Source organism: Trypanosoma cruzi, genomic scaffold (assembly GCF_000209065.1).
Source record: "Trypanosoma cruzi strain CL Brener 1047053516701 genomic scaffold, whole genome shotgun sequence".
Lineage (NCBI taxonomy): Eukaryota > Euglenozoa > Kinetoplastea > Trypanosomatida > Trypanosomatidae > Trypanosoma > Trypanosoma cruzi.
The window spans coordinates 1-18,899 of NW_001849353.1; the positions used below are offsets into that span (position 1 = coordinate 1).

The window sequence follows — 18,899 nt, forward strand, 5'->3', positions numbered from 1 at the left end:
ATCCTGTCACCTCGGGGGCGCTCTCTCAGTGGGCGTACGGCCTCGAGACGGCATGCGCGTGGCTGTCGCGGCCTCGCTGTCCCTTCTGGGGGCGTGCGTTGGACGCGTTCCGCTGCGTGTGTGTGCACGGGGGTCGGAGAGCAAGGGCGCGCGCGGTGTGACGCTCGGCGCCCTGTGCGCCTGATGCTCCGCCGCGTGACTATCCCGTTATGCATATCCTGTGTGCGCTCTAGCTCCATCGGGGCCCTGACGAGTCAGCAACAAACCATGCATTACACATTTTGCGCAGAGTGCCCCCTTCCCGCGAAAGCTCTTTTTTGTAGTGCGCTCGTCGCTAAACCAACAGACGCGGTGCACGAAACTGGAGAGCAAGAGATGTCCACGACCCCCCGCCTCGGTGTGTGTGTGTATATATATATATATATATATATATACATGCACATGCACATGGCTGCAGCTTTGGGATTCCTGGAGACGGATCTGGATATGATGATTGACGTAACATCACAGACTTTGACGAACCCGTGAGCAAGAAACACTGTCGCCCCAGTCTGACCGCGACCCCGACGCCTCCTCCCTCCCTGCCCTGGCGCATGTGCATGGCGATGTGATCGACAACCAGGCCGATGTGAAGCCGTCGCAGATGGACGTTGACACAGCAATGAAAACAGCGTTATTTCACGCCCCGTCTGATCGTCGCACCGAGCCTCCCTCTCTTTCACCCTCTCCCCTCTGCCTTCATTACGCGATCCTGTCACCTCGGGGGCGCTCTCTCAGTGGGCGTACGGCCTCGAGACGGCATGCGCGTGGCTGTCGCGGCCTCGCTGTCCCTTCTGGGGGCGTGCGTTGGACGCGTTCCGCTGCGTGTGTGTGCACGGGGGTCGGAGAGCAAGGGCGCGCGCGGTGTGACGCTCGGCGCCCTGTGCGCCTGATGCTCCGCCGCGTGACTATCCCGTTATGCATATCCTGTGTGCGCTCTAGCTCCATCGGGGCCCTGACGAGTCAGCAACAAACCATGCATTACACATTTTGCGCGGAATGCCCCCTTCCCGCGAAAGCTCTTTTTTGTAGTGCGCTCGTCGCTAAACCAACAGACGCGGTGCACGAAACTGGAGAGCAAGAGATGTCCACGACCCCCCGCCTCGGTGTGTGTGTATATATATATATATATATATACATGCACATGCACATGGCTGCAGCTTTGGGATTCCTGGAGACGGATCTGGATATGATGATTGACGTAACATCACAGACTTTGACGAACCCGTGAGCAAGAAACACTGTCGCCCCAGTCTGACCGCGACCCCGACGCCTCCTCCCTCCCTGCCCTGGCGCATGTGCATGGCGATGTGATCGACAACCAGGCCGATGTGAAGCCGTCGCAGATGGACGTTGACACAGCAATGAAAACAGCGTTATTTCACGCCCCGTCTGATCGTCGCACCGAGCCTCCCTCTCTTTCACCCTCTCCCCTCTGCCTTCATTACGCGATCCTGTCACCTCGGGGGCGCTCTCTCAGTGGGCGTACGGCCTCGAGACGGCATGCGCGTGGCTGTCGCGGCCTCGCTGTCCCTTCTGGGGGCGTGCGTTGGACGCGTTCCGCTGCGTGTGTGTGCACGGGGGTCGGAGAGCAAGGGCGCGCGCGGTGTGACGCTCGGCGCCCTGTGCGCCTGATGCTCCGCCGCGTGACTATCCCGTTATGCATATCCTGTGTGCGCTCTAGCTCCATCGGGGCCCTGACGAGTCAGCAACAAACCATGCATTACACATTTTGCGCAGAGTGCCCCCTTCCCGCGAAAGCTCTTTTTTGTAGTGCGCTCGTCGCTAAACCAACAGACGCGGTGCACGAAACTGGAGAGCAAGAGATGTCCACGACCCCCCGCCTCGGTGTGTGTGTATATATATATATATACATGCACATGCACATGGCTGCAGCTTTGGGATTCTTGGAGGCAGAGTTGAATGTGGTGTTTTAATACTATTAATGTTTTTTTTTCTTATCTAAAATTTTTTTTTTTGTAGTTGGATATGTTAGTTAAAGTATTCTTTGGTGGTGTTGTTGGTGTCTTTTTTTCTAGTTTTAGTTCCTGTTGGTGTGAAGGACCTTCGCAGAGAGGTATTTCTCCTGATGGCTTAAGGAATTATACTCTTGAGAGTTTGCCTCCGCCTACCAAGGAGGAATTGGAGTATGTAAAGACTTGGGGTGTTCCGTGGGTGAGCGATTGGGATCGCCCTGGCGTGCGTGGCATTCGTGCTGATCGTCATCGTTCGTTTCAGCGGCAGATTATTTTGATTCGTCATGGACAGTACCAGAACGAGAGTTCAAATGATGACCGTGTCCGCACTTTGACGTCGCTTGGGGAGGAGCAGGCTAGACGCACTGGCGAATATTTGTGGAAGGCGTTTGTGCAGAGCGGAAATAAAATGGTGAGGGCGAAGAATTATGCCGCGGATTATTTGGCGAGTGATGCTTCATCTTCGGGTGGCGTGGCGGGTGCGGCGTTGGGGGAAAATCATATGGGAGGTTTCTTGATTGCGACAGAGCCAAAATTCATTCACGTTTCAGACATGACACGTGCTCAACAGACGGCAAAATTGATTTTGGAGGCGTTCCCGTCACATGTGCGCAGGCGGTTGGCAACGGATGCCGCATTGCGTGAACGATTCCCATGTGATCCGGAGCCTGTGTTCCGTAACAAATACGCATCATATAAAGACATGCGGGCTGTGGAGGGGGTCTTTGAAAAGTATTTCCATCGGTCCACTGCGGATGAATCCTCCGTGGAAATCATTGTTGGTCATGCCAATGTGATTCGGTACTTGGTGTGCCGGGCACTTCAGCTTCCGCCGGAGGCGTGGCTACGGATTTCATTGTCTCACTGTAGTATAACGAGCATTATCATTTCGGGAAATGGACATGTTCGGCTTTCGTGTCTGGGCTCGGCAGGACATCTTCCCGTCGACCAAATAACGACACGTAACGTTTCTTAAATATATGTTTTTTTGAGGTCAAAAGTGGGAGTTTTTTTTAATTTTTTTCTTTATTGCTTGCCACCGCGTGAGGGCATTTGTCTTGTATTTTAATTCAACTGGTGTATTTCATGTTAGGTGCGTCTTAAAGGCGATGTATACATTTATTTATTTATTTCTGATTATTATTTTTTTTTACTTTGTTTCCAAGTGCTTCTGTGATGCATGATTTCACATGTAGGTTAGACACCATTTGTGGCGTATCGACTCCCTGTCTTACTGAATAATCCCACCGGTGAGTGTATCCATTCGTTCTCCTGCGTGGACCTGAGAGAGCCAAGATGTTGCGTTCCAGACTGTGTGCGGGTGTCCTGCGGTGATAAGGGAATTTTCATTACTACTGCAACTCCGGCGAGAGATGCATTACTCAATGACGCCTGCATGGTTAATCCATTCTCTGAGCTTGCCCCCCCCCCGCGCTGCGGCTTCCTTCTTCTGACCCCTGAGGTGCCATGTGATGAGACACTAAGATGCTGTGAGACGTACTCCCTTATGATTGTGGGCTCTGGCAACGATGCCATGGCCCAATTGATTATAGACGGCATGCTGACACGGCGATATCTCAATCCTTGCGGTTCCTTTGATAATCATTTTTCATATATATATATATGTATTATGGAATACACAGGAAAAGTGTTATATATTTTTTTTCTATGTGTATTTGTCTCTGCTAATGGCGTGATGTATATTTTTTTTTTTTTGCGTTTTGTTAAGATCTGTACAGGAGAAAATGAATACTTGTGCTTACCTTCAACCACTGCGACCACAACTGGTCGCTTCACTCATGGAGGCGATGGCCCATGCGTCTTCATTGCAGCAAGTAGAATTGTCTGCGGCGATTACGATACAGTCATTCTATCGCATGTGGCGTGATCGTCGGTCGTATCGCGTGTTGCGGGGTGCCGTGGTCTGCCTGCAGCGGATGTATCGTGGTCACATGCATCGCAAGCGTGTGGCGGAGCTTCGGGAGGAGGCAGAGGCTTCACATGAAAGAGCTGTCTATGAGTACTACGCCACACGCATCCAGGCATGTTTTCGCGGGTACTATGTGCGATGCCACATAGATGACTTCTACGCCAGGAAGTTCTACATTGAGCAAACTGTGAGGGCCTCGTCGCATGTGCAGGAAGCGGCCAATAAAATGCTTCAGGATCGGCTTCAGGAGGAATTGGAAAGACGGCAGTCCAAACAAAAACAGACCTACAAGGAGGCGACAGAGAAATTGCACCATTTGATCTCAACGACGTGTGTGAGTGGCATCTACAGGCGCCCCGTGATTCCATGCTCGACCGTGACTGTTTACGGGACGAGTGTTGAAAATGACATTCGGATTAATAGTGGGGCTGCCTTGCGTTCGCAACACGGACGGAGGATGCGGGAGAAGTTGAAAAAAGCTGTAAGCGACGGAAGGAAAGATGGAATGGTGGCTACTACGATCACGGATGGTGATTTTAAGAAGAGCCATTTAAATTGTGCAGGAGATAAAAATGAAGAGGAAAAGAATGTATGGAAATTTTCTACTTTACGTGGTGCATGGAACCGCAGCGGCGTCGAGCAGCTGAGTTTGCCTCCTATTAAAACTCCTTTGGGAATTGGGACCAAGTATCTTGGCAAAGTCGTGAGTCATTCATGTATAGATGAGTTTGAACCGATGTACGATACCGACACAGCTGCTTTGAAGCGTTTTGTAGACGCCAAAGAAATAGAAGCTCTTCATGGTAAGAAACCGTTTGTCAGTTCCTTCTCCAGTGGCCTGTAGCTGCGGAGAACGAGGGGAGTAGAGTGAGAAGTGAAAGGGAGCATGCATGTGGATCGACTAATCTTCCCAATGTAGCATTACGCCTTCAGTAAACCGTATGACGTGTGTATTTATTTTTGTCATCTGTCTGCTCCGTGTATCTTTTCCTTTTCCTGCGGTGCATTGCAGTCAGTCTGTGATGTCACAATGTTTATTAAAACTTCAACATGGTATTAATAATAATAATAATAATAATAATAATAATAAAACAAAAAGAACTCATCATGGCATCTCAGTAACTCTGCATTTCCCCTTTTCATTGAACACAATGCTGGCTTCTTTTCTTTTTTTTTTTTCTTCTTTTTTTCTTGTTGATTTGAGGCGAACTATTTAGTGGATTACAGTTTACTCCATTGTGTGTTTGATTTGTGTCTCTTTTTCTCTCTCTCTCTCTCTGTGTGTGTGTGTGTGTACTTGTGTGTGTGGGAGGGGGAGGGATGTCAATGCCGCTGGCTTTTCTATCCAAAAGAGTGGAGAGCATTGGTCTCTCAGAGTCTGCCCTTCCCGCTGCGCTGACGTCGGAGCAGATGCAAAAAATTATCTCCAACTTGGAGGGACTCAGCAGCGCGGAGAATCGCCCGTGTGGGCGTAATTTTTTTGGGAGGGACTCCGTCTGCGCCGAAGCGAGCAGTTTTTTGGTCTCGCAGGGATGCCCCTCAGAATCTCTCGTGGAGAGTAGTTTTGTCGCCGCCGGTGAGCACTCGGAGCTGGGGCAGATGCTGCAGTGGTTTGCCAGAGCCGTAGTGGCGTTGTTTGTGGACGGCGTAAAGAGCGGGACAAAGTTCCCACAGGCGTGGGAGGAGTCGATGCGGCAGCACCCGACACTCGCCAGTCACACCTTCGAGCTGCAGGGGGTCGGTGCGTTGTTCTCGTTCCTCATGTGCCAGCTGGCGGCGGTGGAGTCTGCGATGAGTAAATGCGGGGTGAGCGGCGAGATCGGCGCTATGCGAAAAGTGGAGCTGCGCAGCGACCAGCGGAAGGCAAAAAAGAGGAACGGCTTCGACACCGTCTCGGGGCAACGCGACGGCACACAAGAACACGTTCTAAGAAAAAACGTTCCCACGCAAAAAATCAGCAACGAGGCGGCGGTACCAAAAGGCACATCTATCATAAACACGGCGGCAGCAGGGGCAACGACAACAACACCAACAACGGCGACGGCGACGGTACAAGGTGATAATGTAGACCGACAGACTGTCATTACGAACGCAACGAAGCCACGTTTATCGTTGAGAACTTTAAAAATGAAAAGCGTGCAGCCGCTGTGGAATGCTTCAGGAACAACGGATGCGTCTGCGCCATTAAAGCCACCGATACCGTGTCCGCCCTTGGCATCGCTTTCATGCAATAAATCTCAAGAGGCGCATTCGGGGAGTTTTCTTTCGCCCATGCAGCCGCGACAACAAGTAGCTTGCAGTGGAGCTTTGGCACCTGGCGTTGGTGGGCTGGATCACTTATCGCATTATTCGAAGTGGCCGGATGAAAACATTGTGCCTCCCCTTGCTTATACGCATGCTTTAACAATTCGATCGTTGTCGGCTAGGAATAATCGTGAGCCGGTAGACTCAGATGGTGACGCATGCGATGGCACGTCAAAATTTCCCAAGTTGCGTGGTCATCTGAGTGGTAACGCCTCTACAAGTGAAGAACCGAAGGTGGAGAAAAAACAACCATTTAATTCTCAGTTTAAGCATTTGCGGTTGGAGGATATTGAGCAACAGTCGCGTGTTCAGGAGCTGCGTAAGCAGTACGGTGTGAAAAATATTATCAACTACGCACGGCAAGAAGTGGAGGACTTCAAGACTGAGATGCAAAAAATGCGGGATATTTTAGATGCAGAATTTAATCGGACGGAAGATGCGACATGAATGCCAATAATGGGAAACGATGGCTACAGCCCCATAATGAGGAAAAAAGGAAAAAAAAAAAAGAAATAAACGGAAAAGGAATAATAGTAATACACACACACAAAAAAAAAAAAGTACGCGTTTTATTTATAATATTCATTTATGTGTAGTTATGTATGTATGTATATATATATATATAGGCGTTGTGGGTTTTGAGGGGCGTTATTGTACGCATTTTGTATTTGAATGATGGGTGAGTAAAGGGGGGTATATACGCATATATACGCATATATATATAGTGAGAGGGTGAGGGAGAGAGGGATTGTGATGTGATGGGATTAATTCGACTGGCATACGGCGAATTATTTGTGCGATACGGCCTTTTGTTTTTTTTAGTTCTCGTTTTTTTTTTTTTTTTTAAGATTTTTACGTTTGTTGCGTTTTGGTGTAGTTTACATGTGTATTTGATTTTTTTTTTTTGTTTTTTTGTTGTTTTTTTTTTAGGTTTTATTTGCTTCTTGACATTTGGCTGCGCTGCTGTCTTCTTTTTTTTTTTTTTTTTTCTTTCGTTCGTTTTGCCGTCGTTGACTTTTGTTTTTGGAGGTCACTGCCCGCCTCTTTAGATGGACGCGCGTGACTATCGCAATACCCCTTCCGCTTTCTTTTTTTGTGTGTGTGTTTGTGTGGACGGACCGCACGCGTTTTCTGCGCTTATGCGCACTGTTTTTGTGAGGAATGGAGGAATGGAGGAGTTTCTCTGTGGCCTGCTCGTACCACTTGGGTGCCGTGAGTTGCAAGTCAATGGAAACAAATATCATGAAAGAGAACATGTATGGCATGTATATGTTATATATATAATAGAATAGACGCGCTGAAGGAAGAAAAAGAAAAACAACGACAAAAAAAAACGTGTAATGCCTCTTTCTTTCTTTTTTTTTTTTTTCTTTTTCCTGTTGCTTCTGCCATTTCATGACATTTAACCCGCTTTTTTTCTTTCTCATGCCCGTTTCTTTTTTCTGTGCATAACATATGCGGAGCCCTCTTTTTATTATTATTATTTATTATTTATTATTATTTTGCACCGTGGCAGTGTTTCTTTTTCTCTTTTTTGTTTTTGTTCTTTCTCTATACATATGTGTGTGTGTGTGTGTGTGTGTGTTTCTTCCTCCGGGGCAGCACGCATAATTAGCGCTCAGGTGATAAATAAAGGGAGGGTGAAAAGGAGGGAAGAAGTAAATATAAAAATATATTTATTTATTTATTTATTTTTGGAGAGAGCGCAGTAGAGACGATGAGGCGGCGTGGGGCGATATTTCGACGTGGGACACGTCGCAGATTTCGATGGACTTTACGAGTTTTTATTTTTGCGTTGCTGCTTCTGGCTTTTATCGTTTTGTTCAACGGACCCTTTTTTACGCTGCCACACTATTTTTACTTTGCTGGCAAAGGAGCCGTCGAGGTGGGGCCTTCTTCTCCGGCAGCGGCAACGTTGCGGGAGGAAGGACGGGACCCACAGCGAGTGCGGCGCCCTACAAATGTGATGACAGATGTTCCTTTAAACATTCTCACTGATGCCCCCCAGGAAGGTCTGCTGTGGCCCCACCAACGCCACGATTTGGATGCCTTGTACTCCACTCAAACATGCAAACGGGTGGCTGATGGACCAAATGAGGCCAATGAAGGGGATGTATTGATGCGAGTGCGGTTATTTAGACCGAATTGCCGACAGAGAGTCCATGGAGGAGGTGAAGGGAAGGTGAGGAAAGGGCCATGTGACGACAGTGCACATCCTATTGTTGGACTCATGCCACATCAGTCGGCCGCATCGTTTTTCCCGGAGGAGGTTTTAATGGATGAGACAGACGTGCAAGTGGGTCCTAGCACTTTACGGAGTATTGTGGAAGAGGAAAAGGAAGAGGGAGAAGAGAAGGGAATGCGGTGGTGCGCCTCTCCCACGGCGTCACCGTCACTGCGATGCCGTCTACGTGATCGTGGGGATGCGGAAGGAAAATCACGCCTGATTTGGGATTCCGGGGATTTTTTTGTAGGCATTTCACTACGCATGACAGCTACGCAAGACGAATTATCGAATGGTTTGGATGCTAACTTTTCTTTTAATCCGGAGTATAAAATGCGTTTTTTTGGACTTCCATTATCCCATGCGTCGGGACTTCGTCTACCAGACGACGGTGAGTATCGTCTCTTTAACCAGTTCCATTTAAATCAGACGCTCTTATCGGGGACAAGGATGCATGGTTCCGTTCCACTTTTGTACGGTATTGGACGAGCGCCAATTCGTTACGGTAAAAAGTCGTTGTATGGACGGCGACGACGTGCAATGGGCATTTTTTGGCTAAATGGCTCCCCATTACACGTGCGTACGGCTACAGGAGGCGTTGGCGGAGAAACGACCCTATCGTTTAGGAGCACAGCCGGTGCGACTCGTGTGTATCTGTTGCCGGGACCCACAGCCGAGGATGTTCTTTTTCAGTATTACACCTTGACGGGGTTTCCAATGATGCCGCCGCTCTTTGCATTGGGCTACCATCATGCACACCGTGGGTACGGGAAAATGGATGAACTGCTGAATGTGAGCGCTGCCTTCTTACAGGCACAAATACCAGTTGACACACTGGGCATTGGCTTGCATTACATGCGCGGTAAACGAATTTTCACTTGGAACTTGACACGTTTCTCGAACCCTGTGAGATTACAGGATGAGCTCTGGCGTCATGGTGGAAGATTTATGGTTCTTTCCACGGTGCCATATGTACGGGTGGATCCACGCTTTTCGCTTTACATTGAGGGAAAGCGACACGAGTACTTTGTCAGAACACATGCGGAGTCAGAAGAGATTTTTATAGGGTTTTCTGAGTCTGGTGCAAACGTATGGATTGACTTTCTCGACTCCCGTGCACGGCACTGGTACGGTGGTCTGATGAAGTACAAGCGCTTTCTTGGTTCCACAAACCACACTTTTTTTTCATTGGAGGAAAATGAGCCCTTTTTGCAGGGTGGATTGCGGGGAACGCTTCCGATGGACGTGGGGCACCGTGGGGCCGTTCCGCATGAAGTTATTCATAACCTGTATGGCATGCTGCACGCCATGGCTGCTTACGGTGGCCAACTGCGACGAACACAATTCTACCGCCGGCCATTTCTCATTACACAGTCCTACTTTGCTGGAACACAGCGTCACGCAGCGGTGCGTCTGGGGTACAACGCGGCTTCCTGGGAGCATCTGCGTTCCAGCGTAGAGCTGTGTCTGGCGCATAGCATTGCAGGCATTTCTTTTGTCGGTGCCGACGTTGGAGGATTTTACTTTCAGAACGTTGAGGAAGAGTTATTAGTGCGGTGGTATCAACTCGCTGTGTTTTACCCGCTTTTTTGCACGGATGCCAACGAGAACGCACCGTTACGTGAAGTGTGGCGTTTGGTGCCCCATGTGCGCGCCCGCATTCGTGACGCCGTGCAGTTCCGTTACGCTCTTTTGCCATATTTGTACACACTTTTTTGGAGAGCCCATTTGGATGGCGAGTTAATCATTCGTCCTCTTTTCTTTGTTTACCCGCAGGACCCTCTTGCGTACGTTGAGCCGACGATGCTGGGCCAACGGTTTTTTCTCGGTCCACACCTCTTTGTGGCACCGGTGTTAACTTCAGTGGGAACGAGGGATGTGCTGCACACAGTTCAGATACCGCAGGAGGATTTATATAATTTTTGGTCGGGCGAATTTGTGGCGGCGGGAACGACATTGCGGGTTTCAAAGAACATTTCATATTCACACCTGCCGGAGGAGGAGATCACACCGCTTTTTCAGCGGGTAGGAACCGTTCTTCCTACATTTACGAACACGAGTGGGATGCGCAGCACGCACGACGCGGCGAACTACACTCTAACGGTGACGCTCCCACGTTTGGAACCGTTTTTCTCGGGAGGAGGAGAATACAGGGGCAGTGGAATTAGCGATCAAATTCTTGCGCAGGGCGATTTATTTGTAGATGACGGTAGTCGACACATCAACTATCATGGCCGCAATGCCAACTATCACGCCTTCTGTGCCCTTGCCTTGGAGTGCGTTCTTTTTCCAGGGAAAGGTGACCTTGTTCTGAGGTGGAGGGCCATTGCAAACTCGTCATGCTGTGATGTACTCCACGTGCTTCGGAGTAGCACGACAGACGTGACAGATGGAGAATCATTTCTCTTGACGCGTCTTCGTTTCATGTTTGCCACGCCAGAGGAGAAGAAGCACGTGACGCGTGTTGAGTCTCTGGTGGACGATCAGAGAATGATGCTTTCGCTGGGTGGGAGCAAATCGTCATTATTGGAGGTTTCTGGCGTGGCGCTGCCACTGCTGGCCGGGGATTGCCACGGGAATGGTGCCGACAGCCGAGGCTCCTCACGGCCGGTGGGGGAGGTTCACCTAAAATTGAATTTCTCACATGACTCATGGCTTTGAGACACAAGGATGAAACACGGAATATTTTCTCCCCTTTACACCCCTTCCACGTAAACACCCACCCACACACGCAAAAAAAAAAAAAAAAAAAAAAAAAAAAAACATCTCGTTCTGCTTCTTTCGCGTACCCCTCTTGTGTTGAGTGATCATTATCATTGCCATTATTTTATCTGCATTTCTTTCTTTTTTATTTTGTTTTATTTTTATCTTATTTTATATGTACCTGCCATGTGGAAGAGGGGAGCCGTAACATTTTTTTTTTTTTTTTTTTTTGGTTTTACCCTCCTAAACAAACGCAGGAAGAAATAAATGCACAAGCGTACGGGCATGCGCCAGAAGCCGAGGAGAGTTGTGTTATGACTTTTGTTGTGATTTTTTAAAAATTATTTTCCTTTTTTTTATTTATTATTTATTATTTTTGGCTTCCCGTCGTTTTGTGGTGGCATCACGCACAGGTGTTGACGATTGACGGTGCACAGGAAGTGATATTTCAATCTGTTTATTACTTTTTCTTTTTTTTTTGGTGTGTGTGTGTGTGTGTGTAGAGGGGCGGGGAAAGGAGTAGGAAGAAAGGGAAAAGAAGAGGAATACCACACAGACACAGGAGTCTTGCTGGAGTTATGTGTGACGTACAGCAGAGACGTGTGGACAGAGCGCCTTCTGCACGTCGTCTGCATGGGATGATCACAGCCAAGCTTCTACATCGTATCCGTAGCAATGATCCGACGCTATGTACTCTGCGCATTTGTCCAGAGTTGATCACATCCCCCGGCATGTTAGACGCGTTGCTGCGGAATAGTACTATCCGTAGTGTTGTCTTTGTCAATGTGACCGCAAAGACGGTTTCAGAGCCATTATTTGCCAAATTTCTTGCGTGCCTTTATCACCTACCATTGTATACCCTGCTTGCGGGAGGTAACCTGCGGTTACCCGCTCATTATATGAGGCATCTGCTGGAACTTGTGGAGTATTCATGCGGTGTTGGAAAAGGCTGCAAATGGTCGTCAGAGGAAAACAAAGCCACAGCTGTAAAAGGTGCGGCATCTGCAGCAGATGAGGTTGTTAATCAGGCGACGAACTCTTCTACGGATGACTTGAAGCCCATGGCAAAATTAGAGTTTGTTGACCTCTCGGGAAGCCACATCACAGACTCGCATGTCATGTGGTTGGGGAGGATGATATTTCATCCTCGAAGTTCACTGCGATATGTTGATCTTTCTGAATGTTGTTTGGGGACGGTGGGTATACGGAGTTTGCTACTGGAGGAGTTGACATTGAACTCACGCCTCACTGCTGAAGTGGTGGATAACACACAACTCGAGGTCTTAGATATACGGTGGAATGGCATTACGGAGGATTTTGCGTTGAGGGTATTTCTGGACTCTTTAGAGATGAATTCCAGTTGCACAACATGCATACGGGCACATGGGAATTACATATCTTCTGAATTGTATCAGCGACTTGTTGATCGAGAGGCCAGTATGCTGCCTATCATTGAGGGCAAACGTCAGAGAAGGCGTCAGACGAGGCGTACTGAGGCGGAAGAGCTCAGGCGACAACTTCAGCAACAACAAGAAGAACAACAGCAGCAGCAGCAGAAGCAGCAGGTTGTTTCTTCTTCTAGCGGTGCTTTGGGTTTTCTTCTTTCCGTTGCTTCTGATTCGCCGTCGTCCTTGCCGTGTCTTTGCCTGCTGGCTTCCCTCTTGCATACGCAGGAGTGAAGGAATGAATTTGATGAAAAGGGTTTCTATCACTTTGCCTTATTGCGGTTTTTTTATTTTTGTTACGTATGTACATTTTATGTTTGAGATGGCAAAAATTATTCAGGGTGTTTGGGTTTTTGTGTTGGTGTGTTTGTCTGGTTTTTCTTTTTTTTTTGTTTTTTTATTTATTTTCAGCACGCCTACTCCATGGAGGATAAAAAAAGAAAAAAAAGCAGCACCAGCAGCAGGAGGGAGGCGCTCATGTACAGTTGGAATGCTCCGCTTATTGTTTGACATTTCCCCCCATATTTGAGGGGTGGCGGGTGTATTATGTGGAATATCACACGCACACACACACACGCACGCACACGCAGAAACACACGTTCCCTTTTTCCTATTTTTGGGTCTCTGCCACACCTGGTGTGTGCGTGTTTCTCCGCCGAAGATTTTTTTTATTTATCATGGAGTGAACATTTTGAGGTTTTGTCGTTTTCTTTTTTTTTTCACTTCACACTTTCTTTCTTTTTTTTTTTTTTTTTTGTTTGTTTGTTTCATTTCCCAGTTTGTCATTCCTTCCATAGTTGGCAGCTGTGGCCGACAGTGAAGGATTGGGAAGCAGCTTTTATTTATTTATTATAATATTTTTTTTTTTTTTTACTTTAGACACGGTGCGGCGGGGAGGTTTGGCGGCGACTGCAGCACTGCACGCGGCAACGCAGGCCCATGCGGCAGGGCGGCTGGCGGCGCCACGGCCAGTGCCGTCCTTTAAACCGGTTCCGTTCAAGCAGGAGAAGTTTCTTTCAATGAAGAGCCGCACCGCGGAGACGTACTTCAACACGCGGAAGCACATTTTGAAGCGCGCTGCCGACGTTCAGCTGCAGGTGAGAAAGCGGCAGCAGGAGCAGAGTGAAAAGGAGGGTGATGCGTGCTGTGACCGCATACTCCGCGGGAACCCGCTGACGCCACACATGGCAGACGAGATAGACGCTTGGAACAGAAGCCTGAAGGGACTTGAGGCGCTTCAGGGATTCGTGTTGACCGATGAGTTAATATACGGAGCCATCTCGAAGAATATTCGACTAGGGGCGTTTCCATACGCGTTGGATTGGCTGAGGAAGTGCGCGCGAGAGCGTCGAATACCCTTTCCTACTGCCGTGCTGCATGATGTGCGGTTATTTATTGATTTTGTGCAGTCCGTGTTGCCGTCAAGCAATTTGAGTTTGACGAGGGCACACGAGGCTCTTCTTGGAGGGACGTTTGTGACGACTGGCCCTACAGCTTTAGCCACAACTGAGGCAAAAACTGCAGTTTCTATTGGCTCTTCGGATGCGGAGAGTGGAGAGGAGACACATGCAGTCCAATTGGTGAACTCATCGCCGTACGTGCGGTATCTTTTTAAAGAGCTTTACATTCCTCTCTGGGAGTGTTTAGTGGAATTGGGCCTTCTTCCTTTGGAGAGAAGTCATGAGGCAGAGACAGGCTGGGAACAATCGTTGCGGGAGGCGCGCCATGATGAAATGGTGTTGGATCTGTTTGGCCGTCTTTGCTGTTGTCCTTTCTCTGACGGTGCCTCCTTTTTGTCTTCTACTCCTTCCCATTTGTCGTCATCGTCTTCCTCTCGTGACACGACTTTGGATGGCAGAGATAAATCCACCGCAGCGGTTTTGGAGGAATACACAGGGCTTCTTCTTGCTCTTGTACAATGTGCAGCGGAGGCCAAGGAGGTGAAGCTCCTTATTGAACTGCAGTTGATGTTCTGCATGCTTTTTGTTGCGCCGTCAACTCCGGGCGAGTCGAAATCGGGTTGGAAGCTCAAAAAAACTTTTTGGTGTCACAGTCAGTCCGATGAAGAATTACTGTGCCGTTTTTCAAATGAGTTTATTTCCGCTCTGTACTATGGCAGACTGGCGTATCAAAGCGAAATGTCGTTGCACCGCCATATTTGTTCCTTATTTAACGTTGCCCATGACAATGAGGATGGGGATGATGCCGATAGTAGTAATATTGATAGTAACAATAATGATGAGGAAAATGATGATGATGGTGATGATAATGATGATCGTGAAGGAGGCATGAAGTGCAAAGAGCACGATGGGGATGAGGATAAATTGCCATCATCTTTGTCAAAAGGCAAGCTTAGGGCCCTTGACTCTATGGATGTTTCATCCTCAACGTCATGGCCGGAGTCGAGGCGGCAGAAAACATTGGATGACATACTGAGGAATTTACTTCAGAATGAAGCATCCACGCTTGCAGATGCGTCCGTGTACGCTGCTTTAGTACTGGAGGATCCGGCGCTCATTCCCAAAGGCGACAATTCCACGGGAAACCATCGCTTTTCAAAAGTCGAGGTTGAATGGATGCGAGTGCACCTTGATATTTCCCGTCGGTGCCATCATGGAGAAAACGTTGCATCCGAATTGGAGGAATTTTTCCTTTTGGGCGGAGTGGTGGCGCAAGGCCTTGAGACCTCCATTAGCAACATAGAAGATCAACAGTGCTTCCTGGCGTTGGTGATGGAGACCATAGTGGGTGTCGTGGCAGCGTCGACAGCGCCTGCAACAGAACGGTATACGTTGATGGTTCGAGTGATGACCGAGCTTCTGATTCGTATGGAAGAGACCCAAAAAAAACAACAGAAGGAACAGCGTGAAGAAGCCACATTGTTACAGTTGCCTTTGTACAGTGCGGCGAGTGCTATGGTCCTGTTGTCCCCTTTACTGCGCACGATCAGCAGCCCTGAGAGGGTCAACGGGGATGCGATGGATTTAAATGACGCTGCCGCACTACAAAAAGATGCGCTGCGTCTTCTGCAAGAGATGGTACGGAGTGTGCTGAACCAGCCAACAGGCTTTGGGAATGCGTACAGTGTGGTGCTGATGCTCCTTACACAGGTGGAGATGTGGGAGGAAGTGCAGCGTCTACTGCACAAATTAGATGAGTCGGGCGAAGAAGGGGGAGCGGCGCATGGGTTTAGTAGTGTTATATTAGACCAGCGTGTGTGGGCATGGCTATTTCGGAAAGCACGCGATGCAGGTCGAGCAGATATTTGTTTATTTTTACGCCAAAGGCGTGAGAAGCTCTTTTATTAGAGAAGGGAGCCGTGTGGTGAAGTACCGCTGCTACTGCTTTTTTAAAGTGCCGGTGATAACTGTGCGATGCGGCCAAAACATGTGTGCTTTTCTTTTATATCGTTGCTGTTGTCGTTGTGGGCTGTTGTGGTGGCAACGCTGTCCGCCTCTCCACCCTCTTCCTCTCTCTTTACCCCCTTCCGCCCGTCTCCTGGCGGAATGGCGTGGAGCTCACGTGACACATGTTCAAAAAAGGGGTTGTGCGTGAATGCGAGTGCGTGGGCGGTTTGAGTGGATCTTTTTTTTTTTTTTTCTCTTCTTTTGTTTATTTTTTTTTTGTTTGTTTTGCCGTTTGTGCGCCGTTGTCCGCTAGTAGCTATTTGTTTTTGTTTTTTTATTATTATTTTTTAGCGGGTCGCATGCGCCGCACAATTGCTGCGCTGACGGCCACGCCGGAGCGCTTCTCTATTTTAGGCACAACACACCCGAAGCCCAAACGGACTGGCTTTGGGCGTAACAACAAGATGCGCTCGAAGCCGAGCGACAATGTGGCGTGGTACGACAAGGGGCCGGTGGAGTGGCTGCCACGTCCTGTGCGCCTCACATACGACCACCTCGACCAGCTGCGTGATTGGATGATGCGAGAGACGCTGGACGGCAAGACGGAGGAGTTTAATCGCATTCGCGACATGCACCGCGAGTGGTCGCAGCACCCGCTCATGCCGGTACTCGGCGACGTTGAGCCGAAGTTTCCACTGAATCTCTTCAAGCAGAACCACCGGGCAAAGCGACGGTTCTTGGTCCGTTGGCACAAGGCAAATACCCCCGCCAATTGGCTGTGGATGCCGCGGGGGCCCACCGTCGTCACGCCGCTGCACCACACAAACTCCTCGCAATACCCGGAGAGTTGGAGGCAAATGGTCCGCAAGAAAAAGTAGCCGTTAAGTGTCGCCGCTGCAGGGGTGGGGCGAGTTGCGTCTTTTTTTTTTTTTTTTGTCTCTGTCTTTTTCCCCTTTTTTCTTGGTGTGTGTGTGTGTGTGTGGAGGCAATGTTCACTCTTATTTGTGGTTTACCAGTTTGAGCCTTTTTGATTCATGCGGATGATGACACGTTGTGATCTTCTGCCTTTTTGAGTACACTGGCCGCCTTTGTTTTCTTTTCCTTTTTCTCCCCCGTTCTGACGGCGGGGGTACTTTGTGACGTGCTTCTTGTAGTGTGGAGACGAGAGGGAGCGAAGCCACACCGAACACACACAAAAAAACAAAGAAACAAAAAGAAAAAAAGGGAAACGGGGTTAGAAGAAGAAGTCAAGCCTGGGAGGTCACGTAGAAAACGGGGAGCAAGAAAGGAGCAATTGAAACCAAAAAAAAGAAAAAAAAGGAAATAAATCAAAAAAGGAATTAAACACATGGACGAAACTCATAGGTTTCGCGAGGCGGTGGCGATGCAGATAGACTGGGTGTATGTCTTGATAACCGAACGTCATCGCCCACACACCACATGGAAAATAAGACAGGCGGCATTCTTTGCCTTTATGCACTTCTGCTTTCTGATGGTTTTTTTGGGACATTTTGTTCACAATATCGTAACGTGGGTATTGGCGTTTTTGCTGCAGGTGGCTGCCTTGTTGTTGTCCATTTTTCATATTTCCTCTGTCACGGATTACGCGGATAAAATGAACAACGCCATGGAGCTTGAGCAGCAACTGAACCCGCTGATCATTGCGGAACTGAGTATTCGCTGCTTTGCGTTGCTTCACTGCCTGTTGATGGGCGGTTGGTTGATGGGTATTGCCGGTTTATTGGAACTGGCGTATGACTATTGGATTTTTAGGAGGGGGGACTTTTTAGTTGATGCCACAACAGCGTGGAAAAAATTGGGTGCACTTGAGATGGACTCTCGTGTGCGTTTGGCGTATCAAGGCGTCATGTTGATTGCCTCAATATTTAGCTTTATTCATTTTCTGGTTTCTATGTGATTTTTTCTTCACCCGTGTACTTTCTTTCCTTTCCTTTTTTTTTTTTTTCCTTTAGCGGTTTTATTTTTCGTATTTTTTTTTTCTTTTTTTTTTGTTGTTGTTGCCGCTCGTACTGCTTTGCTTGTATTTGTGATGATGATGATGGCGATGCTATTTGTTGGGTGCGTGCGACTTCATGCATTTTACAGCGCGTACCGGAGAAAAAATCGCCGTTTGTACTGCTGAGTTTTGAGCCTTGCCAAACCTCTCCCCCTCCTTTTTTATTTTTTATTTTTTGCCTTTTTTTGGCGAGTGTGTGTGCGTTCAGCCTCTTTCTTTCTCCTTCGTTTTCACTGCGTGGTGGTGTAGGGGGGGGCGTGGGGAAAACAGGGTGGCCGACTTAAAGACCAAAACACACACACACACAGACGCACAGACGTACGGACAGAACGGGAAGAAGATCGGGAAGGGACATGTCTGCATCGACTACTGCCCGTTTTCTCAGCATGGGCTCCATGTACTGCGCCGTTTGCGGGGCGTGGATGCCGCAGCAGAAGAGTTTAACGTCACCGCCACCAGTGATGTGGTGCCAGCAATGTGGGACGTACCACCAACAAAACAACAACAACAACAGCGGCGATGGTGTTTATGAGACGTCCACAGGCAGCGCAAGCAACAACACCGCTGCTGCATTGCTGTTTACGCCGAAAGAAGTTCGTGCCGCGCAGGCTGAGGTGATGATGGCACGGGCAAAGGCAGGCACAACCGTAGGAACGGCGGTCGGCAGCACACATGTTGACAACCGCGTCTTGGAGGAGGCATTTTGTGGCACATGTGGTGTACACCGCCAGTGCAAAGTGTTTGCACGTCAAATACGAAGCGCAGATGAGGGGCAGACAATATTTTATCAGTGCATAACGTGTAATGCGGAGTGGCAACTCAATTCTTAACCTTTTAGCCTCATTTATTTGCATTTAACCCTTTTGTTGTTGTTCTTCCATACGGCTTTTATGATTATTATTATTATTGGCGGT

General features: G+C 48.6%; 12 protein-coding genes and 10 non-coding genes across 22 annotated transcripts, besides 31 other annotated features; all 22 read left to right on the top strand.

Moving 5' to 3' along the window:
* On the top strand, positions 1-528 carry Tc00.1047053510283.10 (uncharacterized protein; the record flags this gene model as incomplete). Its single annotated transcript, XM_807420.1, has 1 exon — positions 1-528. A coding segment is annotated over one exon (528 nt), but the record flags the coding sequence as incomplete, so codon positions are not given.
* Positions 1-18,899: part of a sequence feature (heterozygous, Esmeraldo-like haplotype) that runs on past the window's edge.
* Tc00.1047053510283.13 lies at positions 309-376 on the top strand. The gene has a single exon (XR_008255667.1). It is a non-coding gene; the product is annotated as an H/ACA snoRNA, TC11C4H1 (small nucleolar RNA).
* Positions 409-437: a microsatellite.
* On the top strand, positions 487-555 carry Tc00.1047053510283.16. The gene has a single exon (XR_008255668.1). It is a non-coding gene; the product is annotated as a C/D small nucleolar RNA (snoRNA), TB11C2C1 (small nucleolar RNA).
* Tc00.1047053510283.19 lies at positions 605-696 on the top strand. Its single transcript, XR_008255669.1, has one exon. It is a non-coding gene; the product is annotated as a C/D small nucleolar RNA (snoRNA), TB11C2C2 (small nucleolar RNA).
* Tc00.1047053510283.20 (uncharacterized protein) lies at positions 644-1,270 on the top strand (the record flags this gene model as incomplete). The annotated part of the gene is made up of 1 exon (XM_807404.1): positions 644-1,270. The coding sequence occupies one exon, from the start codon at positions 644-646 to the stop codon at positions 1,268-1,270; it is 627 nt and encodes a 208-aa protein (XP_812497.1).
* On the top strand, positions 1,057-1,124 carry Tc00.1047053510283.23. The gene has a single exon (XR_008255670.1). It is a non-coding gene; the product is annotated as an H/ACA snoRNA, TC11C4H1 (small nucleolar RNA).
* Positions 1,155-1,179: a microsatellite.
* Positions 1,229-1,297, top strand: Tc00.1047053510283.26. The gene has a single exon (XR_008255671.1). It is a non-coding gene; the product is annotated as a C/D small nucleolar RNA (snoRNA), TB11C2C1 (small nucleolar RNA).
* Tc00.1047053510283.29 lies at positions 1,347-1,438 on the top strand. Its single transcript, XR_008255672.1, has one exon. It is a non-coding gene; the product is annotated as a C/D small nucleolar RNA (snoRNA), TB11C2C2 (small nucleolar RNA).
* Tc00.1047053510283.30 (uncharacterized protein) lies at positions 1,386-1,976 on the top strand (the record flags this gene model as incomplete). Its single annotated transcript, XM_807405.1, has 1 exon — positions 1,386-1,976. The coding sequence occupies one exon, from the start codon at positions 1,386-1,388 to the stop codon at positions 1,974-1,976; it is 591 nt and encodes a 196-aa protein (XP_812498.1).
* Tc00.1047053510283.35 lies at positions 1,799-1,866 on the top strand. The gene has a single exon (XR_008255673.1). It is a non-coding gene; the product is annotated as an H/ACA snoRNA, TC11C4H1 (small nucleolar RNA).
* Positions 2,029-2,991, top strand: Tc00.1047053510283.40 (phosphoglycerate mutase-like protein, putative; the record flags this gene model as incomplete). The annotated part of the gene is made up of 1 exon (XM_807406.1): positions 2,029-2,991. One exon carries the CDS (start codon positions 2,029-2,031, stop codon positions 2,989-2,991), a length of 963 nt encoding a protein of 320 aa, XP_812499.1.
* Positions 3,133-3,168: a sequence feature (AT_rich).
* Positions 3,251-3,312, top strand: Tc00.1047053510283.43. Its single transcript, XR_008255674.1, has one exon. It is a non-coding gene; the product is annotated as an H/ACA snoRNA, TC11C3H1 (small nucleolar RNA).
* Positions 3,348-3,431, top strand: Tc00.1047053510283.46. The gene has a single exon (XR_008255675.1). It is a non-coding gene; the product is annotated as a C/D small nucleolar RNA (snoRNA), TB11C3C1 (small nucleolar RNA).
* Positions 3,484-3,580, top strand: Tc00.1047053510283.49. The gene has a single exon (XR_008255676.1). It is a non-coding gene; the product is annotated as a C/D small nucleolar RNA (snoRNA), TB11C3C2 (small nucleolar RNA).
* Tc00.1047053510283.50 (hypothetical protein, conserved) lies at positions 3,761-4,789 on the top strand (the record flags this gene model as incomplete). The annotated part of the gene is made up of 1 exon (XM_807407.1): positions 3,761-4,789. The coding sequence occupies one exon, from the start codon at positions 3,761-3,763 to the stop codon at positions 4,787-4,789; it is 1,029 nt and encodes a 342-aa protein (XP_812500.1).
* Positions 5,003-5,035: a microsatellite.
* Positions 5,105-5,138: a microsatellite.
* Positions 5,224-5,253: a microsatellite.
* Tc00.1047053510283.60 (hypothetical protein, conserved) lies at positions 5,266-6,696 on the top strand (the record flags this gene model as incomplete). The annotated part of the gene is made up of 1 exon (XM_807408.1): positions 5,266-6,696. The coding sequence occupies one exon, from the start codon at positions 5,266-5,268 to the stop codon at positions 6,694-6,696; it is 1,431 nt and encodes a 476-aa protein (XP_812501.1).
* Positions 6,739-6,809: a sequence feature (A-rich).
* Positions 6,847-6,874: a microsatellite.
* Positions 7,057-7,112: a sequence feature (T-rich).
* Positions 7,144-7,177: a microsatellite.
* Positions 7,218-7,242: a microsatellite.
* Positions 7,597-7,624: a microsatellite.
* Positions 7,721-7,751: a microsatellite.
* Positions 7,810-7,834: a microsatellite.
* Positions 7,923-7,943: a microsatellite.
* Positions 7,967-11,134, top strand: Tc00.1047053510283.70 (glycosyl hydrolase-like protein, putative; the record flags this gene model as incomplete). Its single annotated transcript, XM_807409.1, has 1 exon — positions 7,967-11,134. The coding sequence occupies one exon, from the start codon at positions 7,967-7,969 to the stop codon at positions 11,132-11,134; it is 3,168 nt and encodes a 1,055-aa protein (XP_812502.1).
* Positions 11,207-11,236: a microsatellite.
* Positions 11,296-11,351: a microsatellite.
* Positions 11,387-11,407: a microsatellite.
* Positions 11,506-11,554: a sequence feature (AT_rich).
* Positions 11,658-11,677: a microsatellite.
* Positions 11,755-12,855, top strand: Tc00.1047053510283.80 (hypothetical protein, conserved; the record flags this gene model as incomplete). The annotated part of the gene is made up of 1 exon (XM_807410.1): positions 11,755-12,855. The coding sequence occupies one exon, from the start codon at positions 11,755-11,757 to the stop codon at positions 12,853-12,855; it is 1,101 nt and encodes a 366-aa protein (XP_812503.1).
* Positions 12,715-12,741: a microsatellite.
* Positions 12,964-13,029: a sequence feature (T-rich).
* Positions 13,179-13,219: a microsatellite.
* Positions 13,352-13,389: a microsatellite.
* Positions 13,458-13,494: a sequence feature (AT_rich).
* Tc00.1047053510283.90 (hypothetical protein, conserved) lies at positions 13,641-15,929 on the top strand (the record flags this gene model as incomplete). The annotated part of the gene is made up of 1 exon (XM_807411.1): positions 13,641-15,929. One exon carries the CDS (start codon positions 13,641-13,643, stop codon positions 15,927-15,929), a length of 2,289 nt encoding a protein of 762 aa, XP_812504.1.
* Positions 14,803-14,902: a microsatellite.
* On the top strand, positions 16,151-16,846 carry Tc00.1047053510283.100 (hypothetical protein, conserved; the record flags this gene model as incomplete). The annotated part of the gene is made up of 1 exon (XM_807412.1): positions 16,151-16,846. The coding sequence occupies one exon, from the start codon at positions 16,151-16,153 to the stop codon at positions 16,844-16,846; it is 696 nt and encodes a 231-aa protein (XP_812505.1).
* Positions 16,207-16,255: a microsatellite.
* Positions 16,298-16,318: a sequence feature (AT_rich).
* Positions 16,886-16,930: a sequence feature (T-rich).
* Tc00.1047053510283.110 (hypothetical protein, conserved) lies at positions 17,317-17,886 on the top strand (the record flags this gene model as incomplete). The annotated part of the gene is made up of 1 exon (XM_807413.1): positions 17,317-17,886. The coding sequence occupies one exon, from the start codon at positions 17,317-17,319 to the stop codon at positions 17,884-17,886; it is 570 nt and encodes a 189-aa protein (XP_812506.1).
* Positions 17,907-17,979: a sequence feature (T-rich).
* Positions 18,339-18,815, top strand: Tc00.1047053510283.114 (DNA-directed RNA polymerase, putative; the record flags this gene model as incomplete). Its single annotated transcript, XM_807419.1, has 1 exon — positions 18,339-18,815. The coding sequence occupies one exon, from the start codon at positions 18,339-18,341 to the stop codon at positions 18,813-18,815; it is 477 nt and encodes a 158-aa protein (XP_812512.1).